At 38.8% G+C, this 17,839-nt stretch overlaps 1 protein-coding gene across 1 annotated transcript in view; it reads right to left on the bottom strand.

Moving 5' to 3' along the window:
• The window catches only part of LOC140210986 (uncharacterized), a 157,697-nt gene that overhangs the window by 12,813 nt on the left and 127,045 nt on the right, over nt 1-17,839 (bottom strand). The window contains exon 10 of the mRNA XM_072280316.1: nt 12,402-12,599. Within this exon, the coding sequence (XP_072136417.1) occupies nt 12,402-12,599 (198 nt within the window). The remainder of the gene's footprint in view (nt 1-12,401; nt 12,600-17,839) is intronic.

Genomic DNA, 17,839 nt, shown 5'->3' with positions numbered 1-17,839 from the left:
ACGCACTATCCCTACCGTGAAGCACAATGGTGGCTGCATCATGCTGTGGGGATGCTTCACTGCAGCAGGCTCTGGAAGGCTTGTGAAGGCAGAGGGTAAAATGAATGCAGCAAAATACACGGAAATCTTGGAGGAAAACCTAATGCAGTCTGCAAGAGAACTGCGACTTGGGAGACATTTGTTTTTCAGCAAGACATTGACCCCAAGTATAAAGTCAAAGCTACACAGTAATACTTAAAAACAAAAATGTTAATGTCCTGGAGTGGCCAAGTCAATCCAATTGATAATTTGTGACTGGACTTGAAAAGGGCTGTTAACTCAGGATCCCCATGCAATCCAACAGGGCTTGAGCAGTTTTGTAAAGAAGATTGGGGAAACACTGCAGTGTCTAGATGTGCAAAGCTGATAGAGACCTATCCACATAGACTCAAGGCTGTAATTGCTGCCAAAGGCGTACCTACTAAATACTTACTTAAAGGGGGTGAATACGTATGCATGCAATTATTTTGTATTGTATAATTAGATCACTTTGTACAGATCTGTTTTCATTTTGACACAAGTGAGTAGATCTATTTTCACTTTGACAGGACTGAATCAACGTCAAAAAAAAGCTGAATTAAATCCACTGTGATTCAATGTTATAAAACATGAAAACTTCCCGGGGGGGGGGGGGAGTTGAGGTAAATATTTTATAGTCACTGTAAGTGAGATGTGAGTTTTGAAGAAGGATCTCCAATCTGAAATGTTGACTCTAATTCTCCTCACAAATGCAGCCTTTTGTGTTGACAATTTCCAGCATTTTCTGTTTTCTTTAGGTAGAAGGCCAGTCCTTTACACAATATACCAGGTAATGTTTCACTGGAAATCTAGTCAAATGGAGTAAGATGTCTACCCTTACACTCAAATTCTCTTGCAATTAAAGTCAACATACCATTAGCCATACCTACACATTATTCTTCACTGATTTATACATAAGAGTGTTGAGATCCCCATGATTACTATCTTATTTCCATCCCTTAATGTTTAGAAAATACTCTGCACTTCTTATATTACCAAAGTAGATAACTTCACATTTTCCTCATTACATTCCATACGTCATGTTCTTGCACATTCATTCAATCTGTCTAAATATCCTCTAAGCTTCTCTGAATCCTTCTTACAAGTCCACTTTGCCTTCCAGCTTTGTTTTATCAGCAACATGCTTTACCATACATCTCTTGATTTATTTGGATTATCACTAAAGTATGTTCATTTCTAAGTTCAAGATTACTCTGAAAGCTTACTGGCGGTTGAATCATGCTGTGTTTCACAGAAACAATTCTACATTACTGATATGCCACTTTATTAATAGGACAAACTGAAGCAAAAGTCCCATGGCCAAGCTTGAACAAGAGTAGGCGTTCACTCAGCAACCATCTTTCTATTTACTTAATTTTTTTTGGCAGACTGCGCACAAATCGGCTACTGTGTTTCTCAAACAACAGCTGAACTAACATCAAAACCAAGTCACTGACTATAAAGTGCTTTGCAATTATCTTGAGAAAGGATAGAATGCTACATGAATGCAATCTGTTTCTTTTTTAAAGGCAAATCAAAGGATTGATTGACTTGGCCTAACTTTGGAGGCCAGCATTACAGTTTTGCATATTGCCTAGTATAGACATTCCTTATCAATTGGCACACAGTCATCTGAAGATAATTACAGCTTTTCAAGTATAACTATTCTTCTCAAGAGTTTAATGTTTGATCCACAACTTAAACAATAGTTTCCACATGATCAGGTCTAAAATATACCATCATTAATACATTCTGAACTGAACTGAAATGTGTACCAGCTAAAGGATTAATGTATTTTTATATAAATTACAGATGTTGACAGAATATTAGACAATAACTATTAAAACGAATCTAAAAAGAGAGATTTTTAGATCAAAGTGATCTGCTCTCATTACATTAATAAGCAAAGAATTAAACTGACTTATGTCGGAAAACATTTCCCCAATTTTAGACCAATCGTTTTTTAAAAAATGTCAGCATTTAAAAAGCGTCATCCATCTACTCCATACAGCTATGCCCTTTGCCTTATGGTTTTACTGGCAATCATAATAGACTTAAGTGGAGTTACTTTGAGTATCTTTGAAACTGGGGTAACATCACTGGAGAATCAGACTCAGGGTCAGAGGGTAACAGTCCAAACAAATAGACTAAAGTATGGAATGTCAAAGAATTGTCCAGTACGCCTAGAAGCCTTTTTTGTTAAATGTGCTATTTACATGCCACAAGAGAAACACAGTGGTTTACAAACCCATTTCCTCCAGCAATATAAGCCATATGTCATCCCTCTCAGGTAGACAAAATGGTGACTTTCAAGCTAAATATTGGAAACGTGTGGAAATGAATGGATTCCTCTGAATTTTACAGAGTTTGTCCCCCATATTTATAAGATTTTGCCTGTTTTCAAGTATTTTATTTCAATCAGGATATGTAACTATCACAAAAGTAACCTTTTAATAGCAACAACTAACACGGCGCTCTTTAAAAATCTTCATTGGAATAGTTAAAAGATTATAATATAAAGCTTTAAGTTTCGTTAAATTTGAGAGCTGTCCATGAACCAAGCAATTTCTATCAACAGAAAGATCATCAAAAGGAAAAAATGAACCCTGCTGTGCATTCTGAAAAGTTTGTTTTCCTTTTATTTAACCAAGCATTTGATACGACTATGGATCTGGGTGCCTAGGCATGTGCAGCATTAACTGACACAAACCTAGAACCCATCTATGATTTTTGTCCTTTTAATCATGGTGTTCAGACAGCTCAGGTTACTCATGATGAATTGCATGCAATCCCTTTGAGAGGATCTGTCTGACATATGGTCTGAGGCTGGCAAGTCTTCCTTAAAGCACAGGAGCATCTCAAGGATGCATGCAGCCCACGGCTCTATTCTCTCTACATTCATGACTGCGTGGCTAGGCACAACTCAAACAGCATCTAGAAATTCACTGATGAACCAACTGTTGTTGGCAGAATCTCAGATGGTGACAAGGTGGTGTACAGGAATGAGATTTACTGGCTGTTTGAGTGGTGTATGATCAACAACTTTGCACCCGATGTTAGTAGGACCAAGGAATTGATTGATCATGGATTTCAGTAAGGGAAATTGGGAGAACATACACCAGTTCTCACTGAATGGGTCAGCAGTGGAAAGGCTGAGCAACTTCAAGTTCTTGGGCATCAACATCTTAGAGGATCTATCCTGGGTTCAACGTATTCATGCAACCATGAACAAGGCACGCCAGCAACTATACTTTAAGAGTTTGATGAAATTTGTTATTTTACCAAAGACTCCAGCAAATGACAGTGTTGTTAAGAAGGCGTATGATGTGTTGGCATTCATCAGCTGTGGGACTGAGTTCAAGAGCCGTGAGGTGATGTACAGCTATATAAGACCGTGGTCAGACCCCACTTGGAGTACTGTATTCATTTCTGGTCACCTCACTATCAGAAGGATGTGGATACTATACAGAGAGTGTGGAGGAGATTTACAAGGACGTTGCCTAGATTGGAGGGCATACCTTACGAGAATAGGTTGCGTTATTTTGGTCTTTTCTCCTTGGAGCAACAGAGGATGACACGTGACCTGATAGAAGTGCATACGATGATGAGAGGCATTGATCATGTGGATAGCCAGAGGCTTTTTCCCAGGGCTGAAATGACTAACATGAGAGGGCACAGTTTTAAGGTGCTTGGAAACAGGTGTCGAGGTGATGTCAGGGGTAAACTTTTCACACAGACAGTGGTGGGTGCATGGAATGCACTGCCAGCAGTAGTAGAAGTGGACACAATAAGGTCTTTTAAGAGCCTCTTAGGTAGGTACATGGAGCTTAGAAAAATAGAGGGCTATGTGCTATGGAAATTTTAGGCAGTTTCTAAAGTAGGTTACAAGGTCCTCACAACATTGTGGGCCTGAGGGCCTGTAGTGTGCTGTAGATTTCTATGTTCTATGTTCAAATTTCTACAGATGTGCCATGGAGAATATTCTGACTGGTTACATCAGAGGGCAAAGAGGAGCGAGTTGCGCCAACTAGTGATGTGGTGTCGCAGCAACAACCTGGCACGCAACGTCGTCAGTAAGACGAAAGAGCTGATTGTGGACTTCAGGAAGGGTAAGATGAAGGAACATATACCAACCCTCAAAGAGGGATCAGAAGTGGAGAGAGTGAGCAGTTTCAAGTTCCTGGGTGCCAAGATCTCTGAGGACCTAACCTGGTCCCAATATATCAATGCAGTTATAAAGAAGGCAAGTCAGCGGCTGTACTTCATTAGGAGTTTGAAAAAGTTTGGTATGTCAACAAATACACTCAAAAACTTCTACAGATGTACCATGGAGAGCATTCTGACAGGCTGCATCACTGTCTGGTATGGTGGTTGGGGGGGGGGGAGGGGGCTACTGAACAGGACCAAAAGAAGCTGCAGAGAGTTGTAAATTTAGTCGGGCCCATCTTGGGTACTAGCTTACAAAGTACCCAGGACATCTTTAGGGAGTGGCGTCTCAGAAAGGCAGTGTCCATTATTAAGGACCTCCAGCACCCAGGGCATCCCCTTTTCTCACTGTTACCATCAGGCAGGAGGTACAGAAGCCTAAAGGCACACACTCAGCGATTCAGGAACAGCTTCTTCCCCTCTGCCATCCGATTCCTAAATGGACATTTGACCCTTGGTCACTACTTCACTTTTTAAAATATATATTATTTCTGTTTTTTGCACGATTTTTAATCTATTTAATATACATATACTGTAATTGATTTACCTATTTATTGTTATTTTTCTTCTTATATATTATGTACTTCATTGAACTGCTGCTACTAAGTTAACAAATTTTACAACACATAACAAACCTGATTCTGATTCACGGTGTGGTTTAGAGGCCTCAGTACTCAGGATCAAAAAAAAAGGCTGCAGAGCGTTGCAGATTCAGCCAGCTCCATCATGGGAACTAGCCTCCCCACCATCGAGGCCATCTTCAAAATCTGGTGCAGGAAGAACTTGGTATCCTTCAGGGACCTTCACCATCCAGGACATGGCGTCTTCTCAACATTTTAGGAACACCTCACTATTTTGCTCTTTTTGCAGCATTTATTTTGAAACCTATAGTAACTTTTTAAATGTACAGTGGATTTTGGTTAATTAGAACACATCAGGAGCAATATTTTTGGCCCAATTAAGCGGCTGCCCCAATTAGCCAAAGTTTCATGGAAAAAGACAACCTACCATTTAACTGAGTAACAAATTATATATTCAAATGAAATACAAAACAAATTGGAACACTACCATTACCACTGGTAGTTGTCCGTCTTATCCGACAATGAAAGGAAACCTCTGCAGGAGAGTTTTTAAAAAGTGGAAAAGCCATCGCACTGGGGCAGCTCCACTCTCTTGATCTCAGAGGTCCGGGTCCAGTGGGATGAGTAGATGTCACAACTGGGGTCCTCCCTGGCTGTAGGGTATGACCATGACTGTTTCTATGCCTCGAAATGCCCTTAGCTATCCACGCGGCCTAGCACAGCTGCCTTCTCACCATTGGATCTCACTGTACGTCTCATCTGCTCAGTCTGCTGGAGCTGACTTTGCGTGCTAACACAGGCATGCCCCATCTCACCGGGTGGGGTATGAGATCCAGTGGCTACTCTCAACTAGTTTAACCCGCCCATTGAAGTGGTGCACCATGGTGTGACTGCTGTCGCATGCAAACAGCTACCTGGAGCCACAGGTGAGATAGATAGATAAATATACTTTATTAATCCCGAGGGAAATTTGGTTTCATTACAGCCGCACCAACCAAGAATAGAGCGTAAATATAGCAATACAAAAAACCCCAACAATCAAACAACAAAATACAAACTATGCCAGATGGAAAATAAGTCCAGGACCAGTCTATTGGCTCAGTGTGTCTGACTCTCCACGGAAGGAGCTGCACGTTTGATGGCCACAGGCAGGAACGACCTCCCGTGCCGCCAAGTGTTGTATCACGGTGGAATGTGGCCGAAGTCCAACAGTAAAAAGTTCAATATCCAGTCCGCAAACACGTTCCTTGATCGTAATATACCCCGGATTGCACCATCCGTTGTTAACCAGATCAGTAAGCACCCAACTCCTTTACGCTTACCGCTCTCGGTGCACTTCCGGTCAGCCGGAACGGTATTACCCACCAAACTCCTCTTCTCCAAAAGTCTCTGTTGTCTTGACCCGGTCCTCTTTCCTCGGCTTTGTGATCCCCCTCTGCATCCTCTGTGTGTTTTCCTCCGGATTTTGGCAGGGGTGTCCGCCGCTCTGTTAGCTAAGCCGGACGGGATTTGCTGGTCCGTGGAATGCACAATGTGACCTTGCTTCTGTCCCGCGTGTCGGGATGTAACCATTTCCAGCGGTAAAGAAAACCCAAATAAAACTCTCTCTACCAGCATGTTAGAGAGGGTGCAGCTTCGACATGTTACCGTGAAGAAAAAAATACAAAAAATAACGTAAATTAAAAAGTAAGAAGAAGAAAGTAAAAGAATAGATCGGAATGGCTGTACCAGGCTGCACGCACGACCGGCGCATGCGCACTATCTATGCGCACAGAGCTGAGTGTTCAGTGGGAATCAAAGGTAACATTCAAGATCAACATAACTTCAAGTTATTCCAAGTTCTTAACTTTTTCAAGTAGTGAAATCACTTCATTTTCACTCCTGGCCGTTTCTGGCATTTCCAAGTCTGAATTCTTGAAAATGCAGTGAGCAACACAGTTCTGAATTCTCTTACTGCTTATTTCTCGCCAACTATCAGTGAAAAATAATCACTGCTTTTTGAATAAAACAAACACTATTTAAAAACTGTTCAATCTAAGACAGTATAGTGTTTAAAAGCCACAAGGTATGCACACGACTGATGCAAGTTAGAAAATGTTCAGCAACCATCTCTTGACCCAATTAAGTGGCATAGTGTTCCAAATAAACAAAGGGAATACCGGCTTTTTAAAAATTGATTTATTTTTGTTCTTTAAGAGTTGTCGCATATAAGCAGCTGTCTGATTAACCAATGGCTCAATTACCCAGAATCCACTGTATTGCAGTTTCAAAATAACAAACTTCATGACATATCAGGATAATAAACCTGATTCTGATTCTTAAATTGGGCTTCTACAAATACGAGTACACACACTGGTGGTTCTGTTTTGTGTCTCCTATTCTCCACCATCTTTGTTGAATCACTACCCAATTCTTGCCCACAATGCAATCATAATGTTGATCTTCACCCTTCTGACTGATGCCGTGATCTTTCTGACTGCTGTTTCATTGCTATTTCATGAAGGCCATTATATAAACCACAAGCTACTCACAAATTAGAAGTATCTTCACGCACTCCACACCGGCAAAGTATGCAAAGGAAAGACACATCTGCTTTACTTTGCATGGCTCATCTATTGTGCACAATGCTTTGGACCTAATTAGTTTGAGCAGTTTGCAATATTGTATACTCCAAAATAAGCATTCATTGACTTACTGTACACTATTTCTGCAACTGCCAAAGAATTTCTGGCCATATAGTCCCTCAGGATAATATATGGATTACATGCTTTCTGGGTATACAAATTATAATTTGCTTCAGTCTGTAACTGGAATTGATTTATTACACTGGATAACAAAGATTTTGCTTCCTGAATACTTTTGGGTATGTCTTATGGATTTTGGGCTGCTGATCATGAAAATCACCATGAAATTTCCCCATCATGTACCATTGCTTTGGAATCGCCCATATCTGTTATTTCATTTCGAAGTTCCAGTCAATGAAAATGTTGCCCACAATATAAGCTGAGAAGCTTTCTATCTTATCCAGGAATGCCTGGACATGCCTTGAGTTGCCAGCATGACTCACAAATATGACATCTTTTTATTGATTCTTCAGTGTTAAGGCTGAAAGCTGTGCTGCTATGCAACTGCAATGTCCACCCTTCAATACCAATCAGCTACGTAGTACACATGAAAGAAAATGACCAAAATTTGGAAACGCATACAGTACAGCAACTATAACTGGAGCATCTGTGGTGATCTGAAAGTAGTAGCGTTGCTGCTAGGAATGCAGCTTGGATACACCAAATACTGTTGTTTAATTTGTGAATGGGACAGTCATGCTGAAAAATCCCTTTTCTCACTGTTACCATCAGGTAGGAGATACAGTAGCTTGAAGGCACACACTCAGTGATTCAGGAACAGCTTCTTCCCCTCTGCCATCTGATTCCTAAATGGACATTGAATCTTTGGACACTACCTCACTTTTTAAAAAATATACAGCATTTCTGTTTTTGCACGTTTTTTAAATCTATTCAATGTACATACACCGTAATTGATTTACTTATTATTTTTTTTCCTCTGCTAGATTATGTATTGCATTGAACTGCTGCTGCTAAGTTAACAAATTTCACGTCACATGCCGGTGATAATAAACCTGATTCTGATTGGCCACTCCACAAGCAGTTGGTTCCAGGGCAAAAAAGTGTGGTACATAAGTCACTCGCAGACCCTACAAAGATATTTTTGCCTCATATGAACAAGGAAAGTGAAAGACTTCAATATTTGAGACAGATGTTTCCTAGAATAACTGATGCCAAGATGAAGGCAAGTGTTTTTATCGGTCCACAAATCAAACAAGTCTTCAATGACAGGCAATTCAAGGAACTTCTAGTGGGACCGGTGAAAATCACATGGAAGGCATTCAAGGAAGTTGGCAACTACAGAGCAACTGGTTGACAACATGATTCAAGCCTACGAAACCATGAAGTGCAACATAACACTGAAGATTCATCTTCTACATTCCCACTTAGATTTTTTCCTTGCAAATCTTAGTGCAATAAATGATGAGCATGGTGAAATATTTCACAAGGATACTGCATTCATGGAGAAGTGATATCAGGGCAACTGGAATTCATCAATGCTGGCTGGTTATTGTTGGCCACTGAGTACAAATGAAAATCATCAACAAAACACCTTAAGCTTAGTTTAACTATTGCACAGTGTCAGCTCCATTATCCCATTAAAGACATTATATTCAATAAAAGTTAATTTTCCTCCAAACTTGATACAAGTAGTCTGAAATTATGTATGAGTTCAACTTCATGCAGTCTTTCATAAACATTAAAAAATTCAGAGAAATCAACACTTTTGAAAAGAAAATGCAGTCCAGTGTTATTGTCAAACGTACTGTGATACAGTGAAAAGCTTATCTTGCATACTGTTCATCCAGGTCAGATCATTACCCAGTGCATTGAGGTAGAACAAGGTAAACTGATAACAATTCTGAGTTGATGGCCAAGATGGCGCCAGCAAACAATGATTCCTCAGGCAACATCTTCCAGATACTTAATCATTTCAATTTTTCTATGTCCTCTGCTTATTCTTTTTAACTTAATTTTGCTTTTGAAACTGTTGGAGGCTGGGACTTACAGTCTGCAGTTCGATCAAGTGAGCTAGTGCTCTGTTGTCCCCGAGAAAACTCCAGGAGAGAAATGTGAGCACGAGCTACCATGAGGGGAGCTCAGAGGTGAGACGAGGGGCCATGATCGACTACATTTCTTAATTATTAAAGCGTTGACAAAGATTGAAACATCTAGACAAATGCAAAGGATGAACAGTTCTCACAGATGGTTCAGGTCACTGGGCTCGGAGGGGCCGCCGGCTCGGGTCGCTGCCCTTGGAAAGGGTACTGTTTCGTGTTGCTACCCTTGGAGGGGGCATAAATTCTGAGATTTATGGATTGGACTATGGTTCATATTGGCCTCCTTCAATTTGATGATTTTTTCGTGCTGTTGCCCATTCTTTGTTGTTGCTAACTGGTAGGCTGGGGTTTGGTTGCTCCGTTAGTTTTTGTGCAAGGGAGGGGATGGGGGATTTTGGTGTTTGCAAGTTTTTCTTTCTTTTTCTTTTTGAGTATGGAGTAGTTCTTTCAACTACTTCTATGGTTTTCTGTATTTTATGGCTATCTGGAGAAGAAAAATCTCAAAGTTGTATTCTGCATACATACTTTGATAATAAAATAAGTCTAAAAATCTATGAATGCAGAATGAAGTGTAACAGTTTCAGAGAAAGCTCAGTGCAGGTAAACAATGAAGTGCAAGATCATAAAACGGTACTTCGATTATGAGGTCAAGAATCCATTTTATATCTCATCAATTTCATGTCAGCAAATTTTATCAAGGTGAAAGTTTTGCTTTTACTGAAAAAACTCTATGTCTTTATATCATGAAAACCTGCACAAAATCCACAAATGTAACAGATAATTTAAAACAGCCTGAATTCACAGAACAAACTTCTGTATATTTCCTTGAAGACACTCTTACATTATTCTAAAAGCCTTTTTATTTTGAAAGTGGAAGTGAAATCTTTACAGTATTAATGAAATTCCTGGAAATTGTATATAGTGACAAATTTGGGAAGTATATCATATTGTCTGTATCAATTTCCCCATAAAATTGGGGACAGAAATTAAATTTCTGCTTCAAGCAGGATGTTTCTGATTCTCTGAATAAATGTTATAGCATCAAACAAACTGATCAATCATCATTATAGTAATCAACATCGAGTAATAAATGTATTAACTATTTAAAACAAAATAACTAATTGATTTTAGTAGGTAAAATATGGAGTACAGAATTGAAACATTGATTTCCTACGATTATCATGGTCAGGACATACTATTCTACCCACAAAGTATCATATATGTGCTCTATCCCATACTTACAACCTTTACTAACCAGCTGAGTCACATATCAAGACAAAGTCCAGATTTAAAACAATATCATAATGTAAATTGTTTTTTTCCACCTCCATTGGCTGGGGGCTGTCTTATCAGGTTAACTTTGATATTAGTCTTAAGTTATTGGGATGGTGACTTGGCCTACCTGATGCACTTCAAGCCTGTGAGGTACAGCAGCTCCTCTGGCACCTTCACAAGCATAGGAATAATAACAACAGTAGGATCATCCTGAGAATAGGGTGTTTTACCACATGGTATTTAATCACAACATTCAACCACTCTTTGTAAATGTTCTATTCTACACAGATGAATGCCTCAGTGTTATCCAAGGCCAAATGAAAAAAAAAATTAGTATTCTACAGAACAAAAACACCCTAAGATTTTAGTGAAATTAATTATACCATCATGTACAAATCACGGCAGATTTACTTATACTCATTTCCTGAGCTGTATTTGGATTACCATTGAATGTTTGTTTTACTCAACTAAGGGAGAACCTTGGACTTAACAAATCGTTTTTATGTTTATTATTCTATAGATTTATTGAATGTGCCTGCAAGAAAAATGAATCTCAGGGTTGTATATGATAACATATGATGACTTTGAAATTTTCCTAATACCTTTTTTCCGTACGCTTTTCACTGTTACTATCCTTTACTGTTGTGCATTATCCTGCTCCACCGCTCTTTCAGTGTGGAGGATCTGTTAGTTTTTTGCGTGCGAGAGAGGGGGATGGGGTTTGATGTTATTGTCACAGTTTCTTTTCCTTGTGGGCGATCTATTAGTTTTTTGTGAGGGAAAGGGTTGTGGGTTTGGGGTTTGATGTTCTAGCTGCCATTTTCCAGGTGGGCGATCTGTTGGTTTTTGTGTGAGTATAAGTGAGGGGTTGGGGGAGGGGGGAGAGGGGTTGTGAGTTTTTGTTGCATTTTTTTCTTCATGTGGGGGGTGGGTTGATGTCTTTTCTTTAAGCCATTTCCATGGTTTTTCTGTATTTTATGGCTATCTGGAGAAGATGAATCTTTGAGTTGTATTCTACATACATACTTTGATAATAAAATGAATCTTTAGTCTTCTCATAATTTCTATCAAGTTTGTGTTATTTTCATGTTTTTAAAGCAACTTATTAAAAATTGCACAGAACTTTTACCTTAAAGACATAATAAATGAGAAAAAATTAAATTGGAAGCCAGTAGTGCAAGTTGCAATTATTAAAATATTAGACTATTCTCTGTCAAATTTACATTTGTTTCAATAAAAACAGGTTTTGTGGTTTTAGGCCAGTATTGGCCATCTCTGTTTTGTTTTGTAATTGCTTGCTCAGTAAGATTTATGAATGGTTTTAAACAATGATATAAAGGTCAAGTCAACCTTTTGTCCAGAAATCTGTTTACCAAATATGTAGCATTACAAATCTTTAACAACTGCCTCTGCATTTTCTCTGAGTTTGAGCCCAGATGCACGAGATTAAACAGGCCTAGCTAAATCCAACAGATTTTAAATGTACACCTGTAAAAGAAACCTGGCTTGTTTTCCAATCTTTACTTAGATGAGCCAGATAAGAAAAATCTTTCTTCATATTTCACTGGCAGAAATACACTACTATTCATGTCACCCACCTGGGTAAGAACATCCAGCTGGCCTACTATGTGATCCAGAGTGCTTGCAAGGACAGATGGGATGCCAGTCACTTCTTGAGGATGAGGCAGGTCTAAGGGAACAGCTGGTTTTGACTCTGATGCCAAAATATTGCTTGAATAATTATTTTGTTGACTTGGGTTGTTTGATCCAGCATCTGAAAAGTCAGTCTTCAAAAGCTGTTATAATTAAAACAGGAGATATTTAATAACTGGCACCTGGTTTGAAGGTAATGAGTCACAATGATGATTTCCCATACAATAATCCAAGATTTTGACAACCTGAAACCCTAGAGTACTTCAGTTTAGTGGGCTGCAAATAAATATGTATTCGTAGCTTGTAGCCCAAAGTTCACTTGTCCAGACAAATATGAAGTTGAAAAACCCCACCTAGAGATTGATTCTTCAATCCAACATTTCTTTCCCTTGTAACATTAGCCAAAGCTTTGAAAATTCAATTTTATGCCAATTAAGTTAGAATTTTTAATAACTCTTCTAATGTGCTGAGCACAAACTTTTTTTAATATATATATTCATTCAACCTTGTTCAGTCAAACCTACCTGATATTTTCTTTACAAATTTTAGTCTATCAGGGAACTGCTAAAGTTTCCGATATGTAGTTTTTACAAAAGGACTAATTAAAATTAAGGTGAAAAGTAGAAATCCCAATAAGAATGCTCAGATATATTGGTATTCAATAGCTCTGCTCATGATTCTTGTCCCAAGCACTAAAACTATTTGATACCAAGATATGCTGGAACATAGTACACGTAATACACTCGGCTTGTAAAGGTAAATCTCACCAACCAGAATTTCTATCATCGTTATATCTTGTAACAAAGAACACTTGATACACTCTTACCCAATATATAATATTTCCAGCACAAAAGCTTTTCATTCAAAACCACTGCATCATTTTGTATTTAAAGATACTCTCTTGTCAGCTCATTCTAACAACCTACCATGACTTGCTGCATGCCTTCCTTTACTGAATGATGTCATTGTGGTTTGTGTAGTATCTGGTCTCTAAAGTACATGATCACATTATACATGAAACAGAAGCGTATTTGACCCAGTTTGATTAACTGCAAGATAGCTTATTAGTTATAATATATTTAAGTATATGATATTTCTCCATTTCTTATGGTTTTAAAATGGTATTTTTGCAACAGGTTTGCCAACTCATTTTGGACTCTGGAATCTACTAAGTACTACCTTCAAGAAATCACTGTGTCACCAACCAAAATATGTTGCAGTGCCTCGATATCATAAGTTCACAGCATTGCTTATCCAATTTCACTTTCCTCAAGGAGATTGAGCAAAAATACTCAGTACCATTAATGACAAGAAGCAGAAGAAAGTAGGTGCAAAACTAAGCCACTTGGCTCCCTGATCCTGACCCAGGCCCATCTCCTGTCTTCCAAGCCATTTCTCCACGGCTCTCATTTCCCCCATCGTTCAAAAATGCATCCACATCCTTTTTAAATCCTCCCAATGATCTAGCCTCCACATCCCTTTCAACTACAGAACTCCAGAGATACATTGCCTTCTGTGAGAAGTTCCTACATTCCTCAGGTTCAAATGACCACCCCCTAATATTTTAATTACATTCTTCCTTTTGAGATTCTCTCACTAGCAGAAACATGTTGACATCTACTATATCTTTCCCCTGAAGGGTCTTAGATATTTCAAAAAGATCATCCCCCTTTCTTCTGAACTCCCAAGAATCCTCACATCCCAGAAATTAGCCTGGTGAATCTCTTTTGAACTGTCTCTAGTGCCAGTATGTCCTTTCTTAAATAAGGCGATCAAAAAAGGGTAAACATATAAATCCTACTTTTCTAAAAATTCTTTCAAGAAGCAAACATCACACCCAAATAGTGAATTGACCATCAAAGGTTTAAACCAAAGAATTCTACCAGACAAACTGAGGACTTGAATTACGCAAATTTTAATTTATTTAGCAGGACAGTTTGAAACATTCTGGATTCATGCAGACTTAGCTTAATGATTTCTGATAAATAAAATCCACAGATACCAGGAGGACCAACCTTTGGATCTAACAACTTTATACATTTCTGAAATTTATGGTGTATTTTACAAAACAGAGAAATAAAAGTCTCTGAAGTATTTAATTCAACTTGATATACAGGTATATTTCTAGGTATTGAGTTCTTCTAGCAGCATCAACTCAATTTTTAAAAGATGACTTTAGAAAAAACTATATACTGATGGAAAAACACGTAACGGTCAGGTATTCCCTGCTGAGTCAGATGCAAAACAGGTTAGTTAACAGTCTTCCAGTGATTTGGAATGTTAATCTGTCTTGCACTACCTTATTGAAAGAAAAATCAATTTGCACAAGCCACAATTAATGTGGACTTAACATTTACAATATACCACAAAAGTAAAATTCTCTAGAAAATGATAATACTGCATATTTCTTACCACTTTAACTAAAACTGCCAGTTAATCCACTCACGTTAAGTCAGTAATGTTCACATCTGTTCACCAGGTGAAAGATTTAGTTACATTCCAAGATGGAAATCATCAGCGACGATGACCAAATATTGTAAAAATGTGGATAATGTGAATTGCATTCATTTAGTAAAAAAAAACGATAACTGCATCTATCTTCCTTTTATCGAGTTTTTCAATCCTGTTCATAAACTTTTAAGCTTTTTGCATACTTTAGCTAAATTGACCTATGGTGTTTCTTGGCATTCTTTTTGTTTGAAGGCAAACGTACTTCACTGCCATCATAGAAATATCTTTTGTTTTTAAAATTCATTTTTTGGCATGAAAGCATCACTGGTAAGGCCAACATTTATAGGGATCCCAAACGCTGTTTAAAAAGGTTGTGGCGAGCAACTTTCATGAACCATGGCAGTGCTTTGGATTATTCTCTGGTGGGGGTGGGAGAGTGATTAAGGAACCTTGATAGATCTCCAAGGAGGATGGAGTTCAACTTGGAGATGAACTTACAAGTCTGAGAATTGTGTCAGAATAACCAGCGGAAACATTTTGAAAATGGCAGACAACGCATTTTTTGTGTGAAGGAGGTGGAGAGAATGAAGAATCAGAGTGGTGGATGATGTACTAATCAAGCAGGATTTGAGTTTTTTGGGTACTTATTCAGATGCACTTGTCCAGGCAAGCAGAGAGTATTCCATCACACTCTTGATTGCAAGCTTTGGGTTAATAGGATTTAAGTCAGATCATAGGAAAAATAGATTCTAGCCAGTTCTTACATATACAGCGTCGTTTATGTGGCTGATCCATTTGAAGGTTGGGGACACAGCAATTGATGTCAGGTAGACATGTTTAGGAATCTCCTCTTGGAGATTATCTTTATGTGACACAAATATGACTTGCATCTTATTAATCGAGACCTAAATGTGGCCTAGGTCTTGCTGCAAATAAGAATGAAGAGCTTCATTTCCAGAGAGTTATGAGTGGATTGAACACTGCAATCATCTGCATTCATTCTCACTTCTGACCTGATAGAAGGAAGGTTATCAATGAAGTAGCTGAGATCTACAATAACCACAACCAATACATGTGTGTAAGGGTTAAGTTAAACCACTGAAGTGCTACACTCCCAATTTCCATTGACTTCAGTTTTACCAAGATTCCTTTATATTACACTTGGTCAATCGTTGCCTCGATATCATAGAGACAAATTTTACCTTGCCTTTGGATTCAGCTCACTGATTCCTCTCAGAGCCAAGGCTCTGAAGAATTCTAGAGCTGTGTAATCCTGGCAAAATCTGAACAGGGCATTGGTAACCAGATTACTGGACAGCAAGTGCTACCTAATGGGATAACTTCTTACATTACTTTGCTTATGATTAGGAGAATACACTGATTGGGCTTCAATTGGTCTTTAATTGATAGGATTGGATTGGACTGTCCTGCTGAACAGGACATATCAGAGAAATTTTCCACTTTTTTGGGTACAGCAGACAAACATGTTGTAGCTAAACTAAAACAGTTTTGTTTGACAAAGTACTTCAAAAGCTTACAAGTAACAGGAAATAGACTGCATCTGCAATCTATAAATTAATGCAGAGTAAACAAACCTATCTAGTGGGTAACAGGAAATTATCAAACAAACAAATGTAAAACATGTGTTAATATCAATTTTTAAAATAAGTTTCTGATGTCAACTTTTGGTGTGTTGTGGTGTTGTCAGTTCTAAATTCCTACCTTCATTTGCTCTCTAAGTAAATGACCATTGTGTTTCCCACTTACAAGTTGTATTATTTTTGCTGAAATATGTACCTAATACCTTCCAGGCTTGACAAGAAGCTCAGACACCTTGGACTTCACCCTGCCTTGTGCAGCTAGATCCTGGACTTCCTGTCAGATCGCCGGCAGGTGGTAAGACTGGGCTCCCTCACTCCTGCCCCTCTGACTCTCAATACAGGAGCCCCCTCCTTTACTCTCTGTATACCCATGACTATGTCGCCACCCACCTCCAATCTACAAATTAAATTTGCAGATGATACTACAGTGATTGGCTTTATCTCAAATAATAACGAGGCAGCCAACAGAGAAGAAGTCATCACTCTTGACATAGTGGTGTGAAGAAAACAACCTTTCCTTCAATGTTGCAAAAACAAAGCAGCTGATTGTGGACTACAGGAGGAACGGAGACAGGCTCAAACCTATTGGCATCAATGGATCTGGGGTTGAGAGTGTGAACAACTTTAAGTTCCTCGGTATACGCATCACCGAGGACCACACTTGGGTCTGTACATACCGGCTACATGGTGAAAAAAGCACAAAAGTGCCACTTTCACCTCAGACGGTTGAAGAAGTTTGGCATGAGTCCCCAAATCCTAAGGACTTTCTACAGGGGCACAATTGAGAGCATCCTGACTGGCTGCATCACTGCCTGGTATGGGAACTGTACTTCACCCAATCACAGGGCTCTGCAGAGAGTGGTGCGGACAGCCCAGTGCATCTGTGGATGTGAACTTCCCGCCATTCAGGACATTTACAGTGACAGATATGTAAAAAAGGGCCTGAAGGATCATTGGGGACCTGAGTCACCCTGACCACAAACTGCTCCAGCTGCTACCATCTGGGAAATGGTACCGCAGCATTAAAGCCAGGACCAACAGGCTCCGGGTCAGCTTATTCCACCCAGGCCATCAGACTGATTAATTCACACTGATACAATCTTATTTCTAAGCTATATTGACTGTTCTGTTGTGTATCTTACTGTACATACTATTTATTACAAATTACTATAATTTGCACATTGCACATTCAGATGGAGACATAAAGATTTTTACCCCTCACGTAAAGTCAATTCAATTCATAATGACATAAACAATTAACAAAAATATGGCATTTTACGTCCTCTCACAAGGGATTTTTTCTCTTAAACCTTTGCTCACATAACAACAAA

Source organism: Mobula birostris, chromosome 16, assembly GCF_030028105.1.
Source record: "Mobula birostris isolate sMobBir1 chromosome 16, sMobBir1.hap1, whole genome shotgun sequence".
In the NCBI taxonomy this organism is placed as follows: domain Eukaryota; kingdom Metazoa; phylum Chordata; class Chondrichthyes; order Myliobatiformes; family Myliobatidae; genus Mobula; species Mobula birostris.
Note: the sequence above shows the minus strand (reverse complement) of the source record. Positions and strands in the feature narration are given on the sequence as shown.